Source organism: Tachyglossus aculeatus, chromosome 14 (assembly GCF_015852505.1).
Source record: "Tachyglossus aculeatus isolate mTacAcu1 chromosome 14, mTacAcu1.pri, whole genome shotgun sequence".
Lineage (NCBI taxonomy): Eukaryota > Metazoa > Chordata > Mammalia > Monotremata > Tachyglossidae > Tachyglossus > Tachyglossus aculeatus.
In genome coordinates this window covers 45,328,805-45,354,548 of record NC_052079.1, presented here as the reverse complement: position 1 = coordinate 45,354,548, position 25,744 = coordinate 45,328,805, and the positions used below count along the sequence as shown (strand labels likewise).

Genomic DNA, 25,744 nt, shown 5'->3' with positions numbered 1-25,744 from the left:
ACAAGGTGATCAGGTTGTCCCATGGGGGGGCTCACAGTTTTAATCCCCATTTTACAGATGAGGTAACAGGCACAGAGAAGTTAAGTGACTTGCCCAAAGTCACACAGCTGACAGTTGGCAGAGCCGGGATTTGAACCCTTGACCTCTAACTCCAAAGCCCGGGCTCTTTCCACTGAGCCACGCTGCTTCTCGCAAATCACTTCACTTACCAGGGCCTCAGTTACCTCATCTGTAAAATGGGGATTAAGACTGTGAGCCCATGTTGGGACATGGACTGTGTCCAACCTGAGTATTTTCTATCAACCCCATCCTCATCATCAACCATATTTATTGAGCGCTTACTGTGTGCAGAGCACTGTACTAAGCACATGGGAAGTACAAGTTGGCAACAACTTGGCAACCTCAGCTCTTAATACAGTGCTTGGCATGCAGTCATCGCTTAAAATACCATAAAAATAAAACCAAAAAAAAAAAAAGGAAACAAACCCCCCCACAAAATAAAAAAAAAACCCAAACCCCCTTCCACACCCCCAAAAATCTAGGTCATAATGAATTGCCTCATGAATATCTAAAACAGTGTACTTTACCCTGTGGGTTCTCTATAAATATTCTTGAGATACATGTAGGTACTTGTAGTCCATCACACATGAGAAACCGTTTTTCAATATTACCTCATAAAGAAAGGAAGACTATACCGTGTTTAAGGTCCTCCCTTTGTAGATAAAGCCTTAGCCCACCTCCCTAGGTTGGGCTGAGTTTCTCTGGCCTGGATTTTCCCTATTCCCACTTCCCAGAACAATCCAACAGACCTTGGTCCTCCCCATCTTCAAGGACCATCTAAAAATCCCACCTCCTCCAGCAAATTGCATTACTTTAATGTTTACAACAAACATTTTTGTGCCATAAAAAATGGAAGATTAAACCTAAAATTTAGAAAGGGACTGATTTTGAAGATGATCATTTTTTTTCCTACTTCCCTACCAATCACCTGACGCTTGGAGTCCACAGCTTTTGAAAGATTCTGGGTTGATTTCATTGGCACCACATTAAAAATGACAAAGAAGGCAAACCATCTCCCTTCAGTGTTCTGTAGAACAATGAAACTGAAGAAAATAGTTCAGAGTTTTATTCCAGCATGACAGCCAAGAAACCCACTATTGTGGGAGACTTTTAAACTCGAGAAAAATAGGGCAACTAGTCAGTCCGTGAACCTGAATGCTTTTCTTTTTAAAATTCAAGACATCAGTATAGTCCAGGCCATTTGGCATGAAATGATTCTTCAAACTTTAGCCTGATTAAAGCTCCCTGTGAAGGCAGCTTTCTGTTTCACTTTTCTTTACAAGGACAATTTGACACCAGGAAAGGTTTTACTGCACTGCTTTCAGGAGCCCTAAGTGACTTTTATAGAAATGTCTGGAATTTTGGTATTCTTCAATGCCCAGAGATACAGAAGCTCGGAAAACCAAATAACCTTCCAGCATATTTATTTTTTGTTCTAATGCCTGGATTAATTAATGTGTAGAGGAACTGGAAGGTGACATGGCCTAGAAATAAGAGCTCAGATCACAAGGTAGGAGACCTTGGTTCTAGTTCCAGGGCTTCCTAGTATGGCCCGCTGTGATACTGTGAGCAAGTCACTAAACTTCTGCATTTCAATTTTCTCATTTGTAAAGTGGTGCTATGGTATTTGCTCCTCCTATTTCTGCCCTGTGTGGGATTGTGCTCAGTTTGAAGAACATGTACCAGTGCTTAGCAAGTGCTTTGACCCATTAGGGGAGCTGAACAAATACCACAATAATCATTATTTTACAGGAAGTCAAGCAACAACAACAACAAAAAAATTACTGCTTAGGAGTATGACAGTGGAATCTGGAAAAGCTGAACATCAATTAGAGGTTTTATATACGTTATTATGCCTGGGGTAGAAAAATGAATTTATTTAAAATATCATGGTAACAGAACATACTACTTTCTTGAAATCTTGTCCTCCCACTGTCACTTAGATGCCAATCATATCACTTTTTAAATAACGATGCTCCTTAAAGAGCTATTAAAAACTTCTGTAACGTTAAGTATCTCCAAATTCAGAGAAGAGGAAACATTTGGAAGAGGAAAGTCAAAGCAAGAGAGAGTGAAAGGAAAATAAGTAACGCACAGAACCAGAGAAGTGAAAGAAAAACTTAGTACTGTACTTTGGCTTTGCAGATTTGTATTCTTCGGTGTCTGTATCTTCATCGTCTGAGTACCAGTGATCCCCTCTTCCTCCTGCTAGGAGGCCCCGGGCTGCCAACAGTCCCGCTGCATTGCCATAGCCCGTATACTTCAATAAGCTGTCGACTGCAAAGTCAAAAAGAGAACATTTTTTCAAAACTGGGTCAATACCCCGAGGGGACCTCTCAGAGAGTCACAGGCCAAATCTGCTCTCCCCCTCCCACAACCGCTCGCTTGCTAGGGAATACTTTTTTAGGACTTCAAATGGATTGGGAGCATAGGGAAGGATTTCCTTTAGGTAAATTGCTCCAGCCAGGTCCCCAGGATCAAAGCAGTGCAGAGGACAGTTTGCATTAACGGTTGGTGGTGAGTTTTTCCAGGAGGGCTAAGAGGGGTAAAGAGATGCTAACTCCGCTTCTCTCCCTTCTGAGTGACATCCCTGTTACCAACCCCTGACCCTGAGGCTCTGTCTGGTTGGGAGGGACTGAGCAAGTGCAACCCTTCCAAAGTCCTCCACAGTCAGAATGCCCACCACAAGTCATAGTTGGATATGTGATCTATCAAGTCCGAACAGAGATTCTTCTGGTTCCCTCCCAACCACTGTATTAAACAATGGGGTCTTTGTTACCCTCCAAAATCCGTGTGCCCACAGAGATGCCGTTAGGGAGTCTGGGACGGTTTTTCTGACGACAAGGTATCTAGATGCGATGTTGGAAAACTGTAAGCCCGTTGTGGGCAGGGATCGTCTCTCTTTATTGCTGTATTGTACTTTCCATGTGCTTAGTACAGCGCTCTGTACACAGTAAGTGCTCAATAAATACGACTGAATTAACGAATGAGAAACTACTATGTGCTCATAGGAGGTGCCATTCAAATCACACGTGTTATAGGGCTAGTTTTAATGTGGGGTCTGTCAGGAATTAAACCCCCGTGTTACAAGAGAACTGAGAGTATAAGACCAAATATTTCCCTGGAGTGTTATGAAGAGTAGTTCACTGGTCAGCTAAGTTCTGTTATACCTGAGAGGTTAGATGCTATGAAGTGCCAAAGTGAAACACGAAAACCTATCTGAATATATCTTAACGTGCACAGAGCCTTAGAAAATTATTTAGTGGTGACTTTTCATGAAAATATTTACAATTTAGAAATGTGGTTAATGGTAGGGAGTTACCTAAAATAAAAAAAATAGGAGTCACATTTTCCTCATGAATTTCTGATCGAGGTTAATTTAAAAGGTGTGGCTAATTACAGAAAATTTGGCCTTTATACCATGGTAAAATCGTAACACTCTGAGAAGACTAACAGGTCGAATTGAGAATCATGACTTACAGAAGAAAACTGGAAATAGCTTTTTCATCCTGCTATATACTCCTCTCCTCTCTAAATAGTCAGTTGTCACAGCAAGCCAAGTCATTCAATTGACGAGCTCAAAGTGTTTTTTGCCAATAACAAATTGGTTGAATGCTAGATGGAGTTATTATCAGTGAAAGAAGCTCTGTCAGTGTAAAAGAATAAAGACAATAGTTTCTACTTTTCTCATTCCCATCAAGAAAGGGAAATGACTGAAGTCTTCATCCCCAGGCATGAGCTAACATATGGGTTTTACATGCTATTATGAAAGCGCAAAACCATTTTCAACTATTTGGGAGAGAGAATGCCAAAGCTGAAGGTTTTCCACTGAGAATACCCTGCTCTGCCACTACCTCTCTGTATTGTTCTTCTGACAGCCCCCTGTTCAAACATGATGGCTTCCAGAAAATATCAGCAAGTCTTTGAAAAGATCTAAAAGCCTCATGTGATATACAAACCACTGCTGCCTTTTTCATATACTAGGAAATTAAGGGCTGAGCAATGTTAAAAGACTTTGCAGAAAGTTCACAAGCTGATTTACTAGTGGCACTGAGAATTCAATTCCCTTACTACAAGACATATGAGAGTTCAGTAACTCTTAGCATGACTTTACATGACACGTAAGACTCTAATTTGCAACTTGCTTCTGAAATCCAGCCTTTGCAGCCCAAGGCCGACAACTTGGCTCATGGTGCTACAATCCGCTAGTTGAGAGCAACCACATCTATATTTAATCTCCCCTTAGCCAAAGAGAGATGGTTGGAAAGGAGAAGATTTCAAGCTGGAAGGAGGAAAAAGGGTAACCATACTTTGGAGGACTCTTACAAGTCAAATAAAAGAATGTGCATGGACTCGGAGGGACTTGGAACTTGGAGCTAGAACCATGAATTTCCAAGAACTGAACTAGGTTGTTCCTTTAAAAAGTGGAAGTTTTACTTTTAAAATGTAAGTGGACTTCATACGGGTGTATCTTCTCTAATGCTCCATGATTCCCTCTAGCAAAGTGACTCTATTCAAGCCTGATAATTAAAAGAAAAGCTTTAAAAATGCTTGCATCTCCTCTTGGAAAAAGTAATTATAAAATGCTGGTGGTTCTTTTCAAAATTCACAAAATGGAACAATCAGGAAAAAAAAGTTGATGCTAACAAGAGTCAGGCAGATGATATTTAATTGGAGATCATTATTATGATCAATGTGTCACCTTTAGAGAGAATCTTCTTGAACAACTAAGACTGCAATATCCTTTTGCTTAATAGATATAATCAAGTCGAGGAATTCCATTTCAGATTCTGAGAGGTCAGAAAACATTTTCACCTTTAAATGACAAGCCACAAAATTAGCATATTCAACACATCGATTGGTACAATGGCAGGAAAAATCCTTTCAGTTTAATTTTCGGGAGGGCAGTTAAAAGGGGATGTTTTCTGAAAGGCCCAAAAGTTATTAGATTGGTGTCAAGAGAAAATATGCTTAATTGTATAAACAGAGGGGAGAGAAATAGACATAAGAAGAGTAACTGAATAATTTACAACTCAAGTGGCTTCTTTTTGAGGCCTCCTCTCAAAGAGATGATAGTACTAAGAAGCAGAGAAGCAGCGTGGCTCAGTGGAAACAGCACGGGCTTTGGAGTCAGAGGTCATGGGTTCTAATCCTGCCTCCGCCACTTGTCAGCTGTGTGACCTTGGGCAAGTCACATAACTTCTCTGTGCTGCCTCAGTTAACTCATCTTTAAAATGGGGATTAAGACTGTGAGCCCTGTGTGGGACAACCTGATCACCTGGTATCCCCCCCCAGCTCTTAGGACAGTGCTTTGCACATAGTAAGCGCTTAACAAACGCCATCATTATTAATAAGTTTATATATATTGCTTAGATTCATATAAATACCACTTTAAAGAGTTCAAAGCCCCTGATGGAAAAACAAAATCCTCAGTTTTACCATAAAAGCTTACTGCTACTACAGACACAAAAATTTAGAGGAATAATGCCACTCACTGCTGAGTGTAAAAGGGGTGGGGGAATGAGGCGAATGAGGGAATGAGGAACCATGGTGATTCTTGCCATATTCCTCTAGAGTCTGGGACAGAGTGAGACTTTTGTAAGTATTCACTGAGAGGGTATCACCATTGTTACCAAGTGGTATCAAAGCAGAGGTCAAAGAAAGCTGAGTTTTACCTCTCTCTTTACAGAGGACAAAGAGGAACTCAGCTGCGATCTGCTTGACTCCAAGGTCAACATGTGTCATAAGTCGTACCAGCTTGTTCCTCACAGTTGAGCCAACTTCAGGCCGATTAGTGACATCCCTCAGTGGGGGCAAAACCTAGAATAAATAAATCAGAAAGTCAACCTGGCAGCGAGGAAAGTTACAGCCAAAAGGTGAGAACTTGCTGGGTTAGGATACTTGAATGGGAAAACCCACCTAAGAAGCTGAAATCGGATCATCGAGTGTGGGGTTACCGGGCTTCTCGGTACAAGAAGCTGCCATGCGGCAAAGTCGAGAACAAGCCGGTGAGACTAACCACCTGTTCAGGTCGAGGGGCTGCCCACAGCCAACTACACAGATTTCCTTCAAACCAGCAAAACTACAATCCCAGCAGCAAACACAATCGTAACCACAGCTTATGTGCTTTTATTGGATTCCCCGAACGTCTCACTAATGTAAAAACGGCTCGGAAACCCATCATGCGGAGGGGAGTCGAGAAAAATGAGTACAGTAGTCCCTCTAATGCCCACACGGCTTGGCATGGCGAAGTTGGCATCTGTGAACTATAGCATCCTGGAGAAATAAAGGGGGCATGGGGGAATATTGGGAGAGGTGGGGAACCCTGAAGGTGAGGGAGACAGAAGCAGTTGAGCAGGGTGCAAACTGGCCAGAGCAATGGGAAGTTGATACCTTCTCTGCCGGGAGCAGGGAACTGCTGAGGAGGTAGAAGAGAAGCAGGACAGATGCTTAGAGCAGCTTGGAGCCATCCAAGTGGAGCCAGCCTCCACATGTGAATCCCCTCCATGTTAGCAAATCTCAGGTTTTACCAAGTAAATTATTCAGGCACAGAACCAGACACAGAGATCCACTTTGGGTAGGATCTGCTAGACCTGCTCCTGCCTCTGGAAAATGATTTCAATTGACACTTATCCGACAGACAATTACTCTCCCCACCCTCAAAGCCTTACTGAAGGCATATCTCCTTCAAGAGGCCTTCCCTAAGCCCTCTTTTCCTTTTCTTCAACTCCCTTCCGTGTCACCCTGACTTGCTCCCTTTATTCATCCCCGCTCCCAGTCCCACAGCACTTATGTACATATCTGTAATTTACTTATTTATACTGGTGTCTATCTGCCCATCTAGACTAAGTTTGTTGTGGGCAGGGAATGTGTCTTTTATATTGTTTTATTGTACTCTCCCAAGTGCTTAGTACAGTGCTCTACACACAGTAAGCACTCAATAAATACAACTGACTGACGCTTTTGAACAAATAGCAAACAATGCAAACCTGCAGATCCAGGGGACACATCAATGAGTCTGCCAGGAATGAGGAGGGAAAAGGCCATCCCTTACTTTCTTCGCATGGCCTCTGTCTGAATCAGGCTTTACAGCAGATTCCATCGGAGAAGAGCAACTGGGCACTGGCAGGATTCCTGGACATCCACAACAAAACTCCCATGGCTTTGAGATGGGTTAGGAATGGGTTGTAAAAGACTAAGCGGACCTGAGGAACATAAGAATGGAGTGCCAATCCTGGAAGGATTTCCAAGAGCTCATGGGGACACAGTCTGATTTTATGCCATCCATTTGGCCCCAGGCCCCTCAGTGTTGTATAGGGGACAGTACCGTGAAAGGGGAAGACAATCTCCAACACCCCAGAAAGGTGCAGAAAGACAAAACAACACCCTCTTCATGGTTAACAATGCCTTATTTTTTCTCATCTTAGAAATGGGGAGAATTAGGTTTAGGCTGTGTTTTCCCATCCTTGGACTGCAAAAAGACTAAAGCTAAAATGAAGACGGAAAGCAAAAAATGAGGAAATTTACAGGACTTTCTGGGAATTCTGTTGGCCTCTATTCTTCCCCGTCACTGGGATCCAATTCAGGGTCTCTCTCCTCCTATCTCTCCTTACGAAGTGATTGCTGAATCTTCCTCATACAATGCATTGCACTCAGTAGGTGCTCAATAAATACCATGCCATAGGTACTATCAATCAAGTCCCCCCCCCAATCCCATCTAGACTGTAAGCCCAGTGTGGGCAGGGATTGTCTCTCTTTATTGCTGAACTGAACCTCCAAGCACTTAGTACAGTGCTCTGCACACAGTAAGCACTCAAATCTGACTGAATGAATGAATGGTATTTACTGAGCATTTACGGTGTGCAGAGCACAATACTAAGCGCTTTGGAGAGTACAATATAACGGAGCTGGTAGACACTTTCCCTACCCACAACTATTGGGTTACTTTGTATGTATCCCAGCAGTTGGCACAGTGCCTGGCACATAGCACTTAAATACTACAATTATTATTATTAACATTAACTATTACCATTACTACCACTACTGGGCTAAACTTACTGTGGGACCCCCATTCCTGGGGAGCATCAAATGTAACTTCAAACATTTACATGTTTTCTTAAATGCACTGTTAAAATATGAATCTGAAAGTTCCCTTGCGTAAATTATATGTAAAAAGACTAAAAATGTCCATAACCCAACTATTGCAACCAAACCTTTAAACAACTGTTGAGAAGCAGTGAGGCCTAGGAGAAAGATCCCGGGCCTAGGAGTCAGAGGACCTGGGTTCTAATCCTGGTCCCACCCCTTGCCTGCTGTGTGATCTTGGGCAGGTCCTCTCACTGCTCTGTGCCTCAGTTTCCTCATTTGTAAAGTGGGCATTCTATTGTCTGTTTTCCCTCCTTCTTAAACCAAGAGCCTCATGTGAGACAAAGACTATATTCAATCTGATTATCTTGTATCTATACCAGTGCTCAGTACAGTAGCCAAGGAACACAGTAAGCCCTTAACCAATCCCACAATTATTATTATTATTACTACGACTATCATTTAAAAAAAGTCATGTAAGCTACACTGTATCCTTTCAGACTTGACATAAATCAATTTTTTACCTGGTCTTTGATGAATTTTCTGATGTTTCTATGAGCCCGGGAGCATTCTGTTAGTAAACTGAGAACTGGAGTAAGGCCCTCTCTGTAGCAGCTTCCCTAAAAAGGACTCAAACATGCACAGTTAGCTCATTTGCACATGTATTATAAAGTTTCAGGTATTACAAAAAATGCTATACATCAAACATGTTTTAGCTCAAAAGTTTTAATATTGAATTTTAGTTCCTTCTACCCCAAATAAGCATTTGTAGAGCTGCTATCTAAATCACAGTATTAAACTAATGCAGCGATACTGCAAATTGTTTTTCAAAAACAACTTTTATTGGCCTGTCACATATTTATGTTCCTTTCCTTCCAGTCAACCTCCAGCTCTTACTCTTCTCATCTTTAGAATAAGAGAACTCAAGCTTTTGCCTGCTAATACACTCAGGTGTTCACCACAAAGGTTACTCTTAAAAAACCTAACAAAAGGGTAACAGAAAAGCACAGAACACATTCATTCTTTTAAAAACCCCAGACCGCTACCTACCCTCCTGTATCTTCACTATCATTCACTCATTCAATCGTATTTATTGAATGCTATGTGCAAAGCACTGTACTAAGTGCTTGATTTATCAGATTTATCATAGGCCCGCATAGTGGGACCCAGGTTTATTTTAATTTAAAACATTTTCATTTAGGCACCAATGTCACCGACAACCTAGTCAAAGCAAAGGAGATTAAAACTAAAGTTAATCTCTATATAGACATTTAGGTAAGTAAATGCAAAGGTAACCCATGCCATGACAGGGCAGAATATTAACTGTGAAATTACTTACAATAATTTTCCTTCATACCGTTCAGAGTCAATATGCTTTGTAAGCTTCATTTTATGTTTAGAAATTAATACAAATTTAACTACCTCCCCCTTTGAAAAGTAGCCAAACGTGCAATGGAAAACTGCAGGCTCAAAATCTCATAAAGAAAGGCTACCCCAAGAGTAGGTAAAAAGAAAGTATAATTTGGCCACCAGAACTGGGTAAACTGCAGAAACCCCTTGGAGAGATTGGGATTTTTTTAAAAAAAGCCCCAAAACAAACAAGAAACCTGGGAGAGGAATTTAGTCATTATTCACACTTCACACACAACACAGATTAATGGTTGGAGCGACGGTTTTTACTTGATCGTCTTGCTTTTTTCCAGTCCCGATTATAATCAACATTACTTTTGGAGTTTTCATGGTTAAACTGGCTAATCCCTTTCTACAAAAAACACACTTCCTTTGTTGATAATTATCAACTTTCATGAGAAACACATCTGGATTTCAACATGCATTTCTTGAGTTTATCATTGATTTAGCACTTCGGAAATGGTTTCTGTGAGTGGCAACTCCCAAACCCTGCACTTTCTCAGTTTTACCTTGTCTATTCTCTTCTCCATAAAATTGAGTAGAACTTGAATGGCATCCATATTCATACCATTGTATGTCATGGTATTGTATTTCAAATCTGTTTCTTCCTCAGTTGTTTCTTCTTGGGTTGTTTCCTCCTGGGTTGACGGACTAATGAGAACGTCCAAACAAGAGACCGGAACATTGCTTAAAAGGTTGACTGCATTGCTGAAAAAAAGAATTTTAAGATGTGTTATTCTAATTCAATTGAATAGTCCCTCAAAATTAAAGCATAAAAAGAAGCTTAGAAGTGACTTTCGGCCATCAATGTGATTTGAAAAAAAATCTCATCCAAAATAATATTTAGCATCATAAGGGCACGACAGGCCAACATGAGTAAAGGATGAGACCTGTCTGAGTGACGACTTAGAAAGAGCCTGAGTAGAAGACAGAAGAATAAAAGGCAGCAGCGACAAGATGCAACCAGAATGATGAAGTAGAAAAATGGGAAGGAGCAAGCTTATATACTAGTTCTTCACGGTCTTTTCTTTTAAATGAAAGAGACAGGGCAAGCTGTACTTTAATTTTTAAATTTTTTAATAGACTCTCTCATTTTCCCCGTTATTCCCGATGCTAAATAAAATACTATGAAAAAAAATCCAAACCACATTCCAAAGGAGCCCTGTCCTAGTGCTGGATTATTCTCTTCATAGGCTAATACAACTTGAACTATTTAACAGCTCTAAATCTATTCCTAACTAGACATAAGCCCTTTAAAAAAATGATGTTTGTGTCTTTTCCTGTTCACGGTAGAGACAAATGTACTCCAAAGCCCTTCTAACCATATACATCTTGAATTACAAGTACGTAATTTAAGAATTTCTGTGCTGATGCTGCACACCAGTAGGGGGCGCTCATACATTGGTTTCGAGCATAGCATCCATGCTTTACTTATGCATGAAAACTTTGTTTTAATCGAAGAATACACAATTTTTAAATTCGGCAATCTCTCTTTACAGCATTCCTTTCCACTAGAAAAGAGAAAGAATGCTGAATGAATACTGGGAAGAGATACATTTTATTTTCTCCTTACAAAGTTAATAGGATTAAACACGGTAAATCTTGATCTAAAGTAAAAAAACGAAAATCCTGACAAAATCTGGAACACACGAAGACCTGCTTCAGGTCTTAATCTCTCCAAAGTAATCAATTTAAACGGATACATTTATGGATACATACTGATACACTTATTTAGCAAAACTGCGCTATTCTTTCTGCTATTAAAGAACAATCATAAGGTGGATTTCACGCCTAAATTTTCAGATTTTAAGAACTAGAGTATTGCTGCCTTCAGAAAAAAGATCTTTGTTCTTTTATGTTTATTTTATGAAAAACATAAGTTACCATCTTACTAATTCAAAATTGAATGATAGAGTACGGAACAATTTGGACTGATTTGATAACCAACAAAGTGTCTAAAGAAGGTAAGAATTAGGTAACAAATATCGAGCTTTTGAAATATCAATGATTCATGACTCTATATTAGCTGTTTCCTTTCGAGACTTACAATGCCATGTTTTTCTTTCTTGAACTTAACCGGAATTGTTAATTTCAAAATTTAGTTCAGATTAATGCCAAAAAATGTCCACCACCAAATCCAAACCAACTTCACAATTATTTTCCAGTATTTCTTAAGAGATTCTGCAGATATGTAATCTCTCTCTAAACATGGAGTAATTATAACAGGATGCAATGAGTGGATATGATCCTTTGAACAAACCAGCAAGAACCCTTGGAAGACTTCGGAACAAAAAGCTGGTCCACCCCCTTATAGTTATCTCATCTTAAAGGAATTCTTCACTTTTAAATGATTTAATTAAAGTAAGTGATTTCCAAGAACTTAGAAATCACAAAAAAATCCATATGTGGAGTTCATTTCAACAAATATTTGGGGGTTTTAAGCTTTTCATGGAAAGTCCCCTTTACTGGTTTCTTATTAAACAACTGAGTTCCCAAACAACTACAAAATTAATTTTCTGGATCACTGTGCCTGAGCTATTCTTTTCAAGTATCGGAGCCCAGCTTTCTGATCTCTGTCACTTTACTGACAGTTTTATTTGTGGTAGAGGAGTGTATGAAATTCTCTAGCTACCAGGAAGTCAGGGACTCTGCACAGATCTGCACAATAGTGTTTGCATTCCTACTCCAGGGGGTAGAAATACTGCGTATATTTCAGCTTCCTAGAGATCATTAATCACTGGGACATGACATCCTCCCCCTCTAACTCCCAGCCCCCTCCTGATATGCAGATTCAAAGCAAGGCCTATTTAGAGCTCCTTAATGCCTTGATTAAAACCTTGTTAGGGGGAAGAAAATGGCCTACTCTGCAGGTCCTTAAACTATGTTTATTCCAGTGTTCAACAAAAACAAGGCAGTTCCAATATATGATATGACTCTTCAGTATCCTACAGTCACTGGACGAAGTCAGGGCATTTTCCACATAAAATCTCAACTACTTCAATTTTTTTCTTTGAAAATTTTTGGCCTGATTAAGCTTCCTTTCAGGATCAGAAGGACTACTACTGCAGACCAAAAGCAGGTAAAAGCAGAGCTATCAGTTTAAAGATGATCTTCAGCACCCTAAGATCCCTGAAATCAATTTTTCAATGACAACCATCTGAGTTAACCACAAACCAATGAGGCTGTCACAATCAGAAGACAGAAAGCCTCCTTCAGAAGGCCAATCCCATTATTTAAATTATTTTACTGGGTCTCCATACAAGAATCATGTCGCAGCAAATAGCCCAGCCAATTTTAAGGGACAACCTCCTGTTACCAAAACAGCTTTTACTATGGACCAGGCCTTGGCCACCAACAGTGAGATCAAATTTATGAACCTGATCCTAGAAAAAAGCACACAATCTCTGAAGGCCACTGGGACAGCCATGCAAAACTAGCATATACTCAGATGATTACACGAAATCAAGCAGAGGACCTAAAATAAATGATAAGGAATTCTACTTCTTTTTCTATTTAAATTTTAAATTTAAATTTTATTTAAATTGTCTTTTGTGTGCTTGGCTGTGGGCCCACAATCTCTTAAGAACAGAGTACAAGAAGGCCCCTTCATCCAGGGCTAAACTAAACTTTTCCAGATAGAAGAAGTGTTATTCCTGTGCCTATAAGAGCCTTGAAGACATGAAGGAAAGTATCACTTGGGTTCTTTTAATACAGTGATATGTTTAAAAGCAGGGGGTGGAAATGGAATGAAGTCAAAGGGACATCGGTAAACTGGACAGAGTGGAATTCTGCAACTGGACAATACTAGCATAGCCCACAGGTTGTGGAAATCTTCAAACCCCTCTTGGAAGCAGAACTTAATCCTAAGAGGTCTGAAGGAGGAGTAGGAATCATATTATGGCAGCAGTTCCTCCTAGGAACTACATTTTCATGAACCAGATATTTCCCAAAATTCTCTGAATATCAGCTGGTATAATTAGACACCTCTCCTTGGATGTCCTGCCATCACCTCAAACTTAACATGTCAAAAAGAGAACGCCTTAGTTCCCACCCAAATCCTGTCCTCTCCGACTTTCACATCACTGTAAACAGCACCACCATTCTTCCTGCCTCTTAAGTCTGTAAACTTGGTGTTATCCTTGACTCCTCTCTCTCATTCAACCCACATATTCAATCACTAAATCTTGTCAGTCCAACCTTCACAACCTTCACAACCCACCCTTTCCTCTCCATTCAAACTGCTACCACATTAATCCAAGCGTTTATCCTATCCCACTTTACTCCCCTCCTCAAAAACCTCCAGTGGCTACCAATCAATCTGCGCATCAAGCAGAAACTCCTCACCCTGGGCTTCAAGGCTGTCCATCACCTCGCCCCCTCCTACCTCACCTCCCTTCTCTCCTTCTACTGCCCAGCCCGCAACCTCCGCTCCTCCACCGCTAATCTCCTCACTGTACCTCGTTCTCGCCTGTCCCGCCGTCTACCCCCAGGCATTCCGCGCTCAATAAATACGATTGATTGATTGATTGATTGATTACTGGATCAGCCTCCTTGCTGACCTCCCTGCCTCCTTTCTCACCCCACTCCAGTCCATACCTCACTCTGCTTCCCTGATCATTTTTCCACAAAAATGTTCAGTCTATGTTTCCCCACTCCTCCCCAAGAACCTCCAGTGGTTGCCCATCCATCTCCGCATCAAACAGAAACTCCTTACCATTGGCTTTGGAACTCTCAACCACCTTACCCCCTCCTACCTCACCTCGCTACTCTCTCCTACTACAACCCATCCCACACACTTTTTATATATGATAGACAATTACTCTCCTCCCGCCCCTGCAAGAGGTCTTCCCTGACTAAACCCTCATTTCCTCTTTGCCTACTCTTATGCTTTGCCCTGATTTGCTCCCTTATCGCCCCCTCCAATCCCACAGGATTTGTATGTATGTATATATATATATATATATATATATATGTATATATATATATATATATACACACATCTGTAATTTACTTATATTAGTGTCTGCCTCCCCCTCTAGACTGTAAGCTCTGTTGAGGGCAGGGAATGTGTCATATTGTGTAGTACTCTCCCAAGCAGTTAGCACAGTGCTCTGTACACAGTTAGCACTCAATAACTACGATTGACTTATTGACTGATATGGAACAAAAGTGCTTGGATTCAGTCTTTCATTCTTCTTATCCCCATACATTAAATCTAAAGGTAAGTTTTCTGTGTTGATTTGAGAATGGATTGAGCAACCATGAATTTTGCCTTGATTCCTCTACCTCTTAGTTTAAGAAGAAACGGACTTCAAGGGCAGAAAGAAGATGTTTAAATATAAAGGAAGATATTCCTGAAAGAGTTTTGGGGGGTGGGTGCATACTGCTGGAAGTTAAGGAACTTCTTTTTAAAAAGAATCCTTTAGAACCGTTCCTGCAAGGGGTACACTTGGGAGGGTCCTCACTGCTTCTAGACTGTGAGCCCACTGTTGGGTAGGGACTGTCTCTGTATGTTGCCAACTTGTATTTCCCAAGCGCTTAGTACAGTGCTCTGCACACAGTAAGCGCTCAATAAATACAATTGAATGAATGAATGATTCGAGTCTATTTGGGGCAGATTCACCTTGAGTCAGCCTGACCCAGTTCTTTACATTAACTTGAGCCCAGACAGGGCCGTACTGTACGTATTCACTTCTGCCCCCCTCAATACAAAAAGAAGGTTACTTTGGTATACCACAAAAGGACTACGGTGTAACTAGGAACCTGTTCTGGCTCCCAGTTCTAGAAACGTGGGCTCTTAAATCCTCATGACAATTTATTTAGAATCAATCAGTTGATATTTATTGAACACTTAACTGTGTGCAGAGCACTGTACTAAGCGCTTGGGAGAGTACACTACTAAAATATAGGTATAGCCAGCCCCTGCCCACATGAAGCTTAGACAAGATTAGAACTTTGTAGGAACTCTTCCTTCGTGGATGAATCAATAACATTTACTGCAAGATTACTGTGGGCAAGCACTGCGAAGCACTTGGGAAAGAACAAGTGAGTCAGCAGATGGGATCTTTGCCAACAAAGAGTTTATAATCTAACTGTGATACAATCTTGGGGGTGTAGGGGGTCTATAGTTGTAAAACAGAGCACGGGGATCGAATACAAAATGTAACCTGTGATGTACCAGTCTACCAGGCGATATTTACAATGTCCCCCAGGAATTTGGAGCAGGGCCATGGGAAATGGCAGCTTTTAAGCCAGTGTATCCATGGGCCCATAATAATAATGAGAGCATTTATTAAGCGCTTACAATGTGCAAAGCACTGTTTTAAGTGCTGGGGAGGTTACAAGGTGATCGTTGTCCCACAGGGGGCTCACAGTTTTAATCCCCATTTTTCAGATGAGGTAATTGAGGCACAGAGAAGTGAAGTGACTTGCCCAAAGTCATACAGCTGGCAATTGGCGGAGCTGGGATTTGAACCCATGACCTCTGACTCCAAAGCCTGGGCTCTTTCCACTGAGCCACGCTGCGAAACCAGGGAGCAGTATCCTTCTCTTCTCCTCCACCACCCCCTCTGCCCCCAACCCAAAAGCAGTAATGGAGGAAGAAGAGGTTACTGTTTCCTTTTCACCTTCCTCCTCCTCCCCTTTCCCCTTTTCTCATCTTCCCTGCAATGGTGCGATCATCAAGCCCGCCCCCATGCTCAAAATGAAAAGTGGGCAACCCTGGGAACGATCGTAAAGTAGACGGTTAAGAAGGCTGCCTCCAAAGCAATTGATTGTGAGCATTCTGACGACAGGCTGGGATGATTCATTACTTCAAGCTGGATCAGAAGCTGAAGCTGCAGGCTGCAAAATACAAATCTACAGTAACAGACTTATTCTGTGACCATCACACGTAATCATGGCTTAGTGGAGGAGTGGAAGGGCGAGTGCTCTGTAAAAACATCTTGAATGGAAAGGAAAGAAAACAGAGCTACATGCCCCAAGGGGCCATATCCCTGGGGCACCCCAAGGGCTGAGGCAAACTCCCTCCTCCTCCTCAAGCCGCTCCCCGAGTGAAACTCCAGCCTCCCCAGATACGGAGGTCAGGAGGAAGCACATGAGAATGCAGAGATGGCTGTGGCTGAAATCTTGTGGTGCCTCAAGACCACCCTCTCAAAGCAATGTTTAACTTTGTGTACTTGATTTTTTGGCTATTGGATTTTTAAATTGTTTTCAGTGTTGTTTGGATTATATTAATAATAATAATAGCATTTGTTAAGCGCTTACTATGTGCAGAGCACTGTTGAAAGCGCTGGGGGGGGATACAAGGTGATCAAGTTGTCCCACGTGGGGCTCACAGTCTTAATCCCCATTTTACAGATGAGGTAACTGAGGCTCAGAGAAGTTAAGTGACTTGCCCAAGGTCACACAGCAGACAAGCGGCGGAGCAGGGATTCGAACCCATGACCTCTGACTCCATATTCTTATTGTCACCTGGGTCTGTTCTTCCTGAATCAGGCTGGTAGCCCCACCCTGGTTTAACTGACTTTTGACAAGTAACAATAATGATAAAGATGATTTTTATTAAGCTCTTGGTAAGAGCCAAAGATAATCAGGTTGCACAAGTCCCTTAAAGAGGAAAAACCAGGTTTCTTGGCCCCATTTACAGATAAAAAAGAAAAAGACAGAAAAGATTAAAGTACTTTGCCCATGGCAAGCAAGTGGCAGAGTCGGGACAAGAACTCAGGGCTCCTGACTTTCAGTCCTGCCCTCTTTTCACTAGGCCACACTGCCCGGTATTTAGTATAGCGCTTTGCACATTTTCAGCACATAATAATGACTGTAGACTAAGAGCTGAGGTAGATGCTGGATAATCAGGTTGGACAGTCCCCATCCCAAATCGGACGCATGGTCTAAATAAGAGGGAGATCAGGTATTGAGCCCCCTTTCACAGATGAGAAAACTGAAGGACAGAGAAGACAGGTGACTTGCCTAAGGTCACATAGTAGATCCGGGATTAGAACCCAGATCTTCTGACTCCCAAGCCTGTGCTCTTTCCCTCAGACCAGGCTGCTTCTCTGATCTGCTCCAGCGCTTAGAACAGTGCTTTGTACATAAGTAAGCGCTTAATAAATGCCATTATTATTATTATTATTACCCACTTTTGGTGAACAAACTGACATCCCACTTTTCCAGAGTCCAGTTCTCTTTTAGAGCCTGGAAACTCCTCTCAATTGTCTACTCTTCTTGAGTTAGCTCATAAGACTGACAATTGCCTTTAAATTAGCTTTTATCTTTTTAATTCTTGGAAAGCGAGATCTCTACTTCTACACATAAAAACCATGCAAGGCTACCAACCTGTGCAATTCTTCTGTTTTGTCTTCAGTTGGACCCATGATCAGCAAACAGTGGCGAAGGATGGCAGCCATAACGCGGAACTGATGAGAGTCACTCTGCAATGGATACAGAACAATAACAACCAAGTTTTGTTTTGTATGTTACCCGAGAGGGTTTCAGTGCATTGCCACCTATAAGGGTGACACTATTTTCTAAGCCCTTTCCAAACAATGAAGACCAACGGTACTTTCTAGTACATTTTCTAGGATTTGCCCCATTATATTTACAAAAAAACCAGATAACAGCATCACACATTCGCTGAGTGCCCTCAAAGTACACAGTACTGAATTAGTCCTTGGGGTACCCCTCAGACATAGTCCAAGCCCTCGATGAGCTTTTCTACCTTAAAGCAGTTGTTCCATTTCTACCGGAATATTTCCCCAGACATAATTAAATTTTCTTGTTATCATTAGAAAAGTGAGACAGGGAAAACAATCCAAATTTTACTCTTTGATTTCATCATACCTGAACCAAAGCTACTAGAAAAGTGGGAAAAATAGGTGATTTTGTCTCTTTTCATTCCCTCTTTCCCTTAAGAGGGTCCACCTTGGATTCCATCTGGACATGCTTCCTGTATTCTTTAGCAGGGGTCCTTTGTGCATTTTGTTTTTTCCAGAAATGGATCCTGAGGGCATCTGGAAGCTGACATCAGAACTAATCATCCGGTATTTTCTTTGCTCCCCTTTGGAGAACTAGACAGTGAGCCCTCAAACAGATAAGTAGAATTATATTGAAATATATTTTGGCTTAATTTTATTTGATTATTCTAAGTGAGAGCTGGGATCACTCGCAAGCAATTTATTTCTTACTCAGGTACTTGAACTTCTGAAACACATGTATGAAACCAATTTAGTTCATACCATATTATTTCAGTGTAGGGATGGACTTTTAGGGGAAGGAAGAGTGAATCTGTATAGCTTCTTATCTCCAGCCCTTAAACCCCTTTAGAGACCACTCCGTTTATTCCCGGGGGAAAACTTTTAAAAGTTTAAATTTACATTTTAAATATTTTTATTATTAATGACCAAGGGTCATGCATTCAATCGGTCATACACGATGCCCAAAAGTCACAGAGTAAAAATGCTTTGAAACTACATTTCTTTGGAGTTTTCTGCATATATCGTTAGACCCTATTGGACAGAAGAACTCAAAGTAAACGAAGTCACAATCCAAATGGGAGAAAACAGGACAACATATACACACAAAAGCCCCCTGACTTTATGCAACACAATTTTACTCAAAGTAGTACATGATGTTAAATTATTAATTACTTGGTTACAATGGAGGAAAAAAAGGAAAACAGTATAAAAACACTGTGCTGTAGCAGTGTAGCTCAGTGGAAAGAGCCTGGGCTTTGGAGTCAGAGGTCATGGATTCAAATCCCAGTTCTGCCAATCGTCAGCTGTGTGACTTTGGGCAAGTCACTTAGCATCTCTGTGCCTCAGTTACCTCATCTGTAAAATGGGGATTAAGACTGTGAGCCTCCCCGGGACAACCTGATCACCCTGTAACCTCCCCAGAGCTTAGAACAGTGCTTTGCACATAGTAAGCGCTTAATAAATGCCATCATTATTATTACTATTATTTCCCCCTAGTTTCTCAGCTCCCACATCAGTCTTCTCTTAGGATGAACAGTAGCTGCAGAAGTTAGGGTTAAGCACCACTATAAATTGCATTTAATGCTACTTAGGAGAATCTTAAAAGCAGAATGAGGGAGAGGCATCATTACATTAATTTATTAAAATACTCAGTCAAAAAGAAATCAATTATTTATAATGAATAAATTAAAAGGAGTGTTTGAAAGTGAAATTTTCCAACCTTCCCTCCAAAAATCCCTTCCATCTGAAAGAATAGCTGCCACCTTTTATAAACCCCTCTACAAACTTCACCATTCCAATTTGGCAGTATTTCTTTCATCAAGCAATCAACGGTATTTATTAAAGGCTTACTGTTTGCAGAGCACTGTACTAAGCACTTGGGAGGATAGAACTGCTTATACTCTTTTAAGTACTGACCAAGCCCTGAATCAGTCCAGTGCCAACAAAAAATTCTGTGGGTTTAAAATCATCAGGACAACTAAACAACGCAAATACATGGAATCGAGGTATAGACAGATAGGTTCTCCTGCGAATTGGGTTTCATAGAATTGTGGTTAATTTTCACTTTACTGAATTACTTCGTAACTGAAGGTCCTTTAAAAACTTCCTGGAAGCTATGAGATTTTACAGGAATTTGAAAAATAAGTAGGATGCTGGTAGATGAGCAACAGGAAGGTGCTACTAGGTAAGGGAGTTAAATACAGAGATAACACGAGAAGGATTTCAGAGGAGGGGTGAGCTGTCAGGAGGGTGATGGACGTGTGACTCCACTTCCACTTTCCCCCAAAGCCCCTTGGATTCAGTTACTTTGGAGCCAAGCTGGAGATGTGATCTTCTGTTGAAGTGCCACAGAGACCCTTCCCTCCTCTCACGACAACCCAATATTCCTAACCAAATCCTCTCATCCCAAGTCCACACTTTTTATTTACTACTTATGGGCAGTCATTACTGATGGAGAATCATTTGGGTTCATGTGTAAGAAGAAAAGAGTGCAGAGTTACATGCAGGGGATGGGGAGTGTGAAGTCATGAGACTGAGGAGAAGAAGTTCGTTAACTTAGGGGCTGAGTTTCCATTTTTCTATCTTATTCATGCCTTTCACTTTTTCCTTCCCTTCCTGTTCCTCCCAGCCCCTCTGCCGTTTCTCTTCTTGCCACTGTACTATCTACCCTAATGCAGGAGAAATGAAACTCAAATTAGGTAATTATACGGAGTTTGTCAGCAGCTCTGAGAAGATGAGAGGTGGGGGAGGTGGTTGAAAATAATTTTGAGATTCTCAGTGGATTTCATTTATCTGTGCTCTGGGTTGCATTAGCATAGATAATTGAGAATCAGCTGAATGCCTGGCACACGGAAAGGAAGGAGGAATACTTATTACAGAAGCATTTTCAAGACAGGAAGGCAGGAAAGTGAGACGCAAAAAGGAAGAGGCTAAATCAGGCAAAAGGGAAAATTATAAAGGAGCCTAGGCAGATTTTAAGAGTAATATGGGAATAGGCAAGGGTTTAGAGAAGAGTTAAAAGGGCTTCTTAGATTACTGCTGGACAGACACTGAAACCGTCACCATAATAGGAAATAGAATCAGTGGGCCTTTGTGGACTCTTCCCAAACAGGGACGGGTATACTTTTGAGCCCACTGTTAAGGTTTTTCAAACAGTCACTGTTCTACAATGCTCTTGCTCTGTGCTGACAAATCATTCAGAAGACTTTACTAAGAAAGATCTCTTCTCTTGGGATTTTCAACATCCCATATGATTACTGAAGCAATAATACAGAACAGCTAAGTCTTCAGGACACAATGGTAATATACAGAGGGCTTTGTTAACCCACTTAATTCTTGAGAAATACCAATTAAAAAAAATATAAAACCCTACAGGCAGAAGCAATTTTCATAAATTGGAATAACACGCCCCTTGAATATGTTTTAAACCTTAATTGCATGACCTACAAACCAAAAAGACATCCACAAACCTGTTAGTCTTATATTTTGCAGCTTTGCTCTTCCTGCCCCAGAAGTAGAAAGAAGGGGAGGAGGAGAAAAAAAGGAGGTTGGGAGGTAAAAAAGGGGAGGAGGGAGGCCCTTGGGAAACTGCCCAATTCAAGCCACCGTAAAGTTTTAAATCCACCCTAAATCTACAAAATAGTCCCCATCTTCAACGGTTTCTATGAAAAGGTAGGCTGTATAATTCTACCATTCTTCATGAGGGGCATACAAGTCTTGTGGTACAGAATTTCTTTTGCTTTTTGTACCAAGAAAACATCTTCTGCGTATATTAACAGTCCTTCAGTACACGGTTTGTTGCTGTTAGTAAACCCAAAGAGAGGATTAACAATGAAAAAATAACTGTGGAAGATCAGAAACTACTAGCTAAAATGCACGGAGATGTAGCATAAATATTTGGTTTTAAAAGTGTAAACAGAGCATGTGTGCTTCCTGTATTATTCTCTGCCAAGCCCCCAAAAAGATGATCTTACTGTGGTCATTCAAAAATCTGTTTGATTCATCAAATATTTGGTTCCAAAATGAAAATCTCTTTGCACTTTCAAATTCAGACAACAACTCCCTCCCCTGACCATGGCAAATAACCCTTCAAGAATAGGTGCTGGCAAATAATGGCATATAGTTGTAGCATTACATCACCTCATTGGGGTGCAAATGGAACACTGCAAAATTCCTACATTGGTCACTTAAAAATGGCTAGTTTACTCTCATAACCATTTGGATAAAAGGACACAAAGTTACACTTCCCTGGGGCATAAGCCATGTTGGAGACTTGGGTGAAATGGAGGAGGAAGAGAGGAAAAACTGAATGAGCCTAGGAGAAGAGGGCCATGATCAGCAGAAACACCCCAGAGGAAGGCCAGTTATAGTGTGATGAGGTGAATCCCGAAATGCGGGAGCCAATGTCAAATTGTAAAACCAGTGGTCTGGCTGCTTCCATGGGAAGACCATTAGGAGAGAAGGCTAGAAACCTACCCAAAGGCCCTTCATCTTAGATTTATATACTGCTATTGAGGGTGATATATCTGCCTGGCAGATGTGTCATTTTCTGTTTGACAAACACTATCAGGAGGGAATTAAAACCAATCCTCCTCAAAAACTACTTCCCAACTTTGGATGGCAAAAAATGCCTCTTGGATGCTAACCTTAAGTTATTGATCCTAGCTAAGAGTACCAGTTTCCCTGCTCTGAAAATAAAATATTTTTGTCAACTGCAAATGAATTGATTCTTCAAATGGAGGTGATCCTTCTGAGGATGCTTTGGTAGATGACACCGTTATAGATGGCTAACGGATTGATAAAATGCTAATTTTATGGGATGAAACAATGGAAACCCCAGTCTTGGACCAGAGACCGGGTTTCAGTTCCACATCTTTATCAGATATTCAGCTATCTTAGCCAAATAACTAAATACTACTGAGAGATTAGTAACAACTGTGAAACTTGTATTCCCTTTCAGTTCTCCATATTCAAAACTGATCTTAATCGACCAACCCAAAAGCTTACCTACCTTTTCTTGCAGATGTTAAGGCCTCAATAGTACCCTTTGCTTACAAAAAATATTCAGGGGTCTTTCAGTTTCTAATTCACTTCAACAATTGGAATAATTTTTAAAAAATTGGAAGTGTGCAACAACATTTCAAGAAGGAGTGTTCGGCTAACTCCGCTTCGCACTGACACAATGACAAGGCCCTGGGGCACACTAAGAACAAGTAATGGCTTCTCCACTTTCTTGTGGTGGCTACCCCACCAGAAGCAGCACATCCTATTGGAAAAAGCACAAGCCCGAGAGTCAGAGGACCTGGGGTCTTAAGCAGCTCCACCATTTGCTGCTTAGTGATTCTGGGCAAGTCAATTAATGTCTAAATTTCCTAAAATGAAAAAGCACAACTCATGAAGCCTACACAGGCTCTATCAATCAGTCAGCCGATCATATTGATTGAGCACTTACTGTGTGCAGAGTACTGTACTAAGCGCTTGGGAGAGTACAATATTAACAATACAACAGACACATTACCTGCCCACAACAAGTTTACAGTCTAGAGGGGGAGACAGACATTAATATAAATAAATAAATTACAGATATGTACATAAGTGCTGTGGGGCTGGGAGAAGGGGAACGAAAAAAGGGAGCCAGTCAGGGCGACGCAGAAGGGAGTAGGAGAAGAGGAAAGGAGGAAAGTCAGGGAAGGCCTCTTGGAGGAGATGTGCCTTCAATCCCCGGATAGCAGCAGAACCAGGAATCAATTCTGGTCCTCTTCCCAGGGACTCTGTGATTCTTGGAGACAAACAAATGACAACACCGGAAGCGCCTGTAACTTAAATCTTACCTCACTGTGTACATTCCAGCTGTCGACCGTTACGTTAAAGAGAGCTTTGAGGGCCTCAATTGCGCATTCCGTCTCTTGGAGTGATAGCGGAGGCCCGTTGGGATCTAGAGCGGCTTTGTACACATCTGTCCACCTTATGCTAAAAGCGCTCTCTAAAGCCTGGGTCAGCAGTGGCAGGCCCTGGAGCTCATAGCGTAACTGTGACCGGATGTCAGTGTGCAAAAGTGACAAGAGGAAGAGCAGACGCAGGTCAAAACATTTGATGTCACTAATAAATTGCTGATCCTTGCACTTTCTCAGAAGATTACAAAGCATTGCAGCAAGATTAAGTTCCAGACTGAGTTTCTGTGCAATTGGACTGTTGAATACTATGTTACATAAGCATTTTAATGCTTCCACTATAACTGGGAAATCTGATACCTCCTCCAAAGAACCCTCGGTATCATCCAACTTGGCTAGTCTCATCAATGTTTTCATGTTTTCCTTTGTCGTGACAGGAACTAAAACCTTTTTGTCTCTGGAGAGAATGCGGAGAGCTTCCAGACAGGTCACCTGACAGGATGTTGTTATGTCCCTTTCGAGGATGCTTAGTATCCCTTCACATAGTTTCTGAAAAATAAACATGAGAGAGAATGTTACTGTCTTCAGAAGTTTTGAACCAAATTTCACTCTGGCTGATTAAGCAACAATAGTTAAACTTTTCTACACCATTAGTCTATTTTTAGCTTATCTTATGGCCTCACTCTCATTAGGCTTATGACAGGACTACAAACGCTCACATATCCGAAGATTAAATGTCCAAAATATTTTCAGCTATGGGAATATTCTAAACGCCTGCGATGGAGAGGCAGACAACAGCTGTCTCCTACCAGGGCTGAAGTGGGAGCCGGGGTTCCCTCCTATCTTCCCTCCCTGTTCTCCCAGCCTGCACATTTTGCTCAACTTACACCAACCTAAGTCTCTTCTATCTCACCGCCAACCTCTCACCCATGTCCTGCCTCTGGCCTGGAATGTCCACCCCCTCTCATATTCGACAGTTTATCACTCTCCCTACCTACAAAGCCTTACTGAAGGCACGTCTCCCTCCAAGAGGCCTTCCCCGATGAGATCCTCATTTCCTCTTTTCCCACTCCCTTCTGTGTCACCCTAATACTTACAGTTTCACCCTTCATTCACCCCTCCCTCAGTCCCACAGCACTTATGTACATATTTATAATTTATTTATTTATGTATATTAATGTCTGTCTCCCCCTCTAGACTGTAAGCTCATTGTGGGCAGGGAACAAGTTGTCTACCAACTGCTGTGCGACCTTGGAAAGTCACTTCACTTACCTGTTCCTCAGTTACTTCATCTGTAAACTGGGGATTAAGAATGTGAGCCCCAGGTGGAACATGGACTGTGTCCAATATGAATACCTTGTGCTTACCAATGTGAACCATGCCTGGCACATAGTAAATGCTTAACAAATACCTTCAAAACAAAACAAAGACCAAAAAGCACTCTTCTATTGTACTCTTCCAGGTGCTTAATACAGTGCTCGGCACACAGTAAGCACTCAATAAATATGACTGATTGACTGATGACTGCCTCCTCTATAGCCCCTAGCTCTAATGGGGGGCAGGTTACTTTCAGCCCACCTGTGTCAGAGTCCAGAGCTACGAGGGAGCAATGTGAAAGGCTACCCTTCTAACCCCAGGATGGCCATCCCAGTCCCCCCAGGCACTACTCTCCTGCTTCTCAGTTACCTCCAAATACTCTCTCAACTAGGTTTCTGAATGATGATTTAGCATGATGATTGACAAATCTGCAGAACAGTCAGGATGAACATCCTCCACATCATATACAAGTCCCTAAACTAAACCCACAGAGGTATGGGTAACAAA

The 25,744-nt window shown here is 41.4% G+C and overlaps 1 protein-coding gene across 2 annotated transcripts in view; it reads right to left on the bottom strand.

Moving 5' to 3' along the window:
* RIC8B (RIC8 guanine nucleotide exchange factor B) overlaps positions 1 to 25,744 on the bottom strand; it is a 76,715-nt gene that overhangs the window by 18,117 nt on the left and 32,854 nt on the right. For both annotated transcript variants that reach the window (XM_038756296.1, XM_038756297.1), the window contains 6 exons: positions 23,861 to 24,469; positions 17,893 to 17,987; positions 10,065 to 10,263; positions 8,670 to 8,765; positions 5,736 to 5,880; positions 2,193 to 2,337 (listed from right to left, as the gene is read on the bottom strand). In XM_038756296.1, coding sequence (XP_038612224.1) covers positions 2,193 to 2,337; positions 5,736 to 5,880; positions 8,670 to 8,765; positions 10,065 to 10,263; positions 17,893 to 17,987; positions 23,861 to 24,469 — 1,289 coding nt within the window. The remainder of the gene's footprint in view (positions 1 to 2,192; positions 2,338 to 5,735; positions 5,881 to 8,669; positions 8,766 to 10,064; positions 10,264 to 17,892; positions 17,988 to 23,860; positions 24,470 to 25,744) is intronic.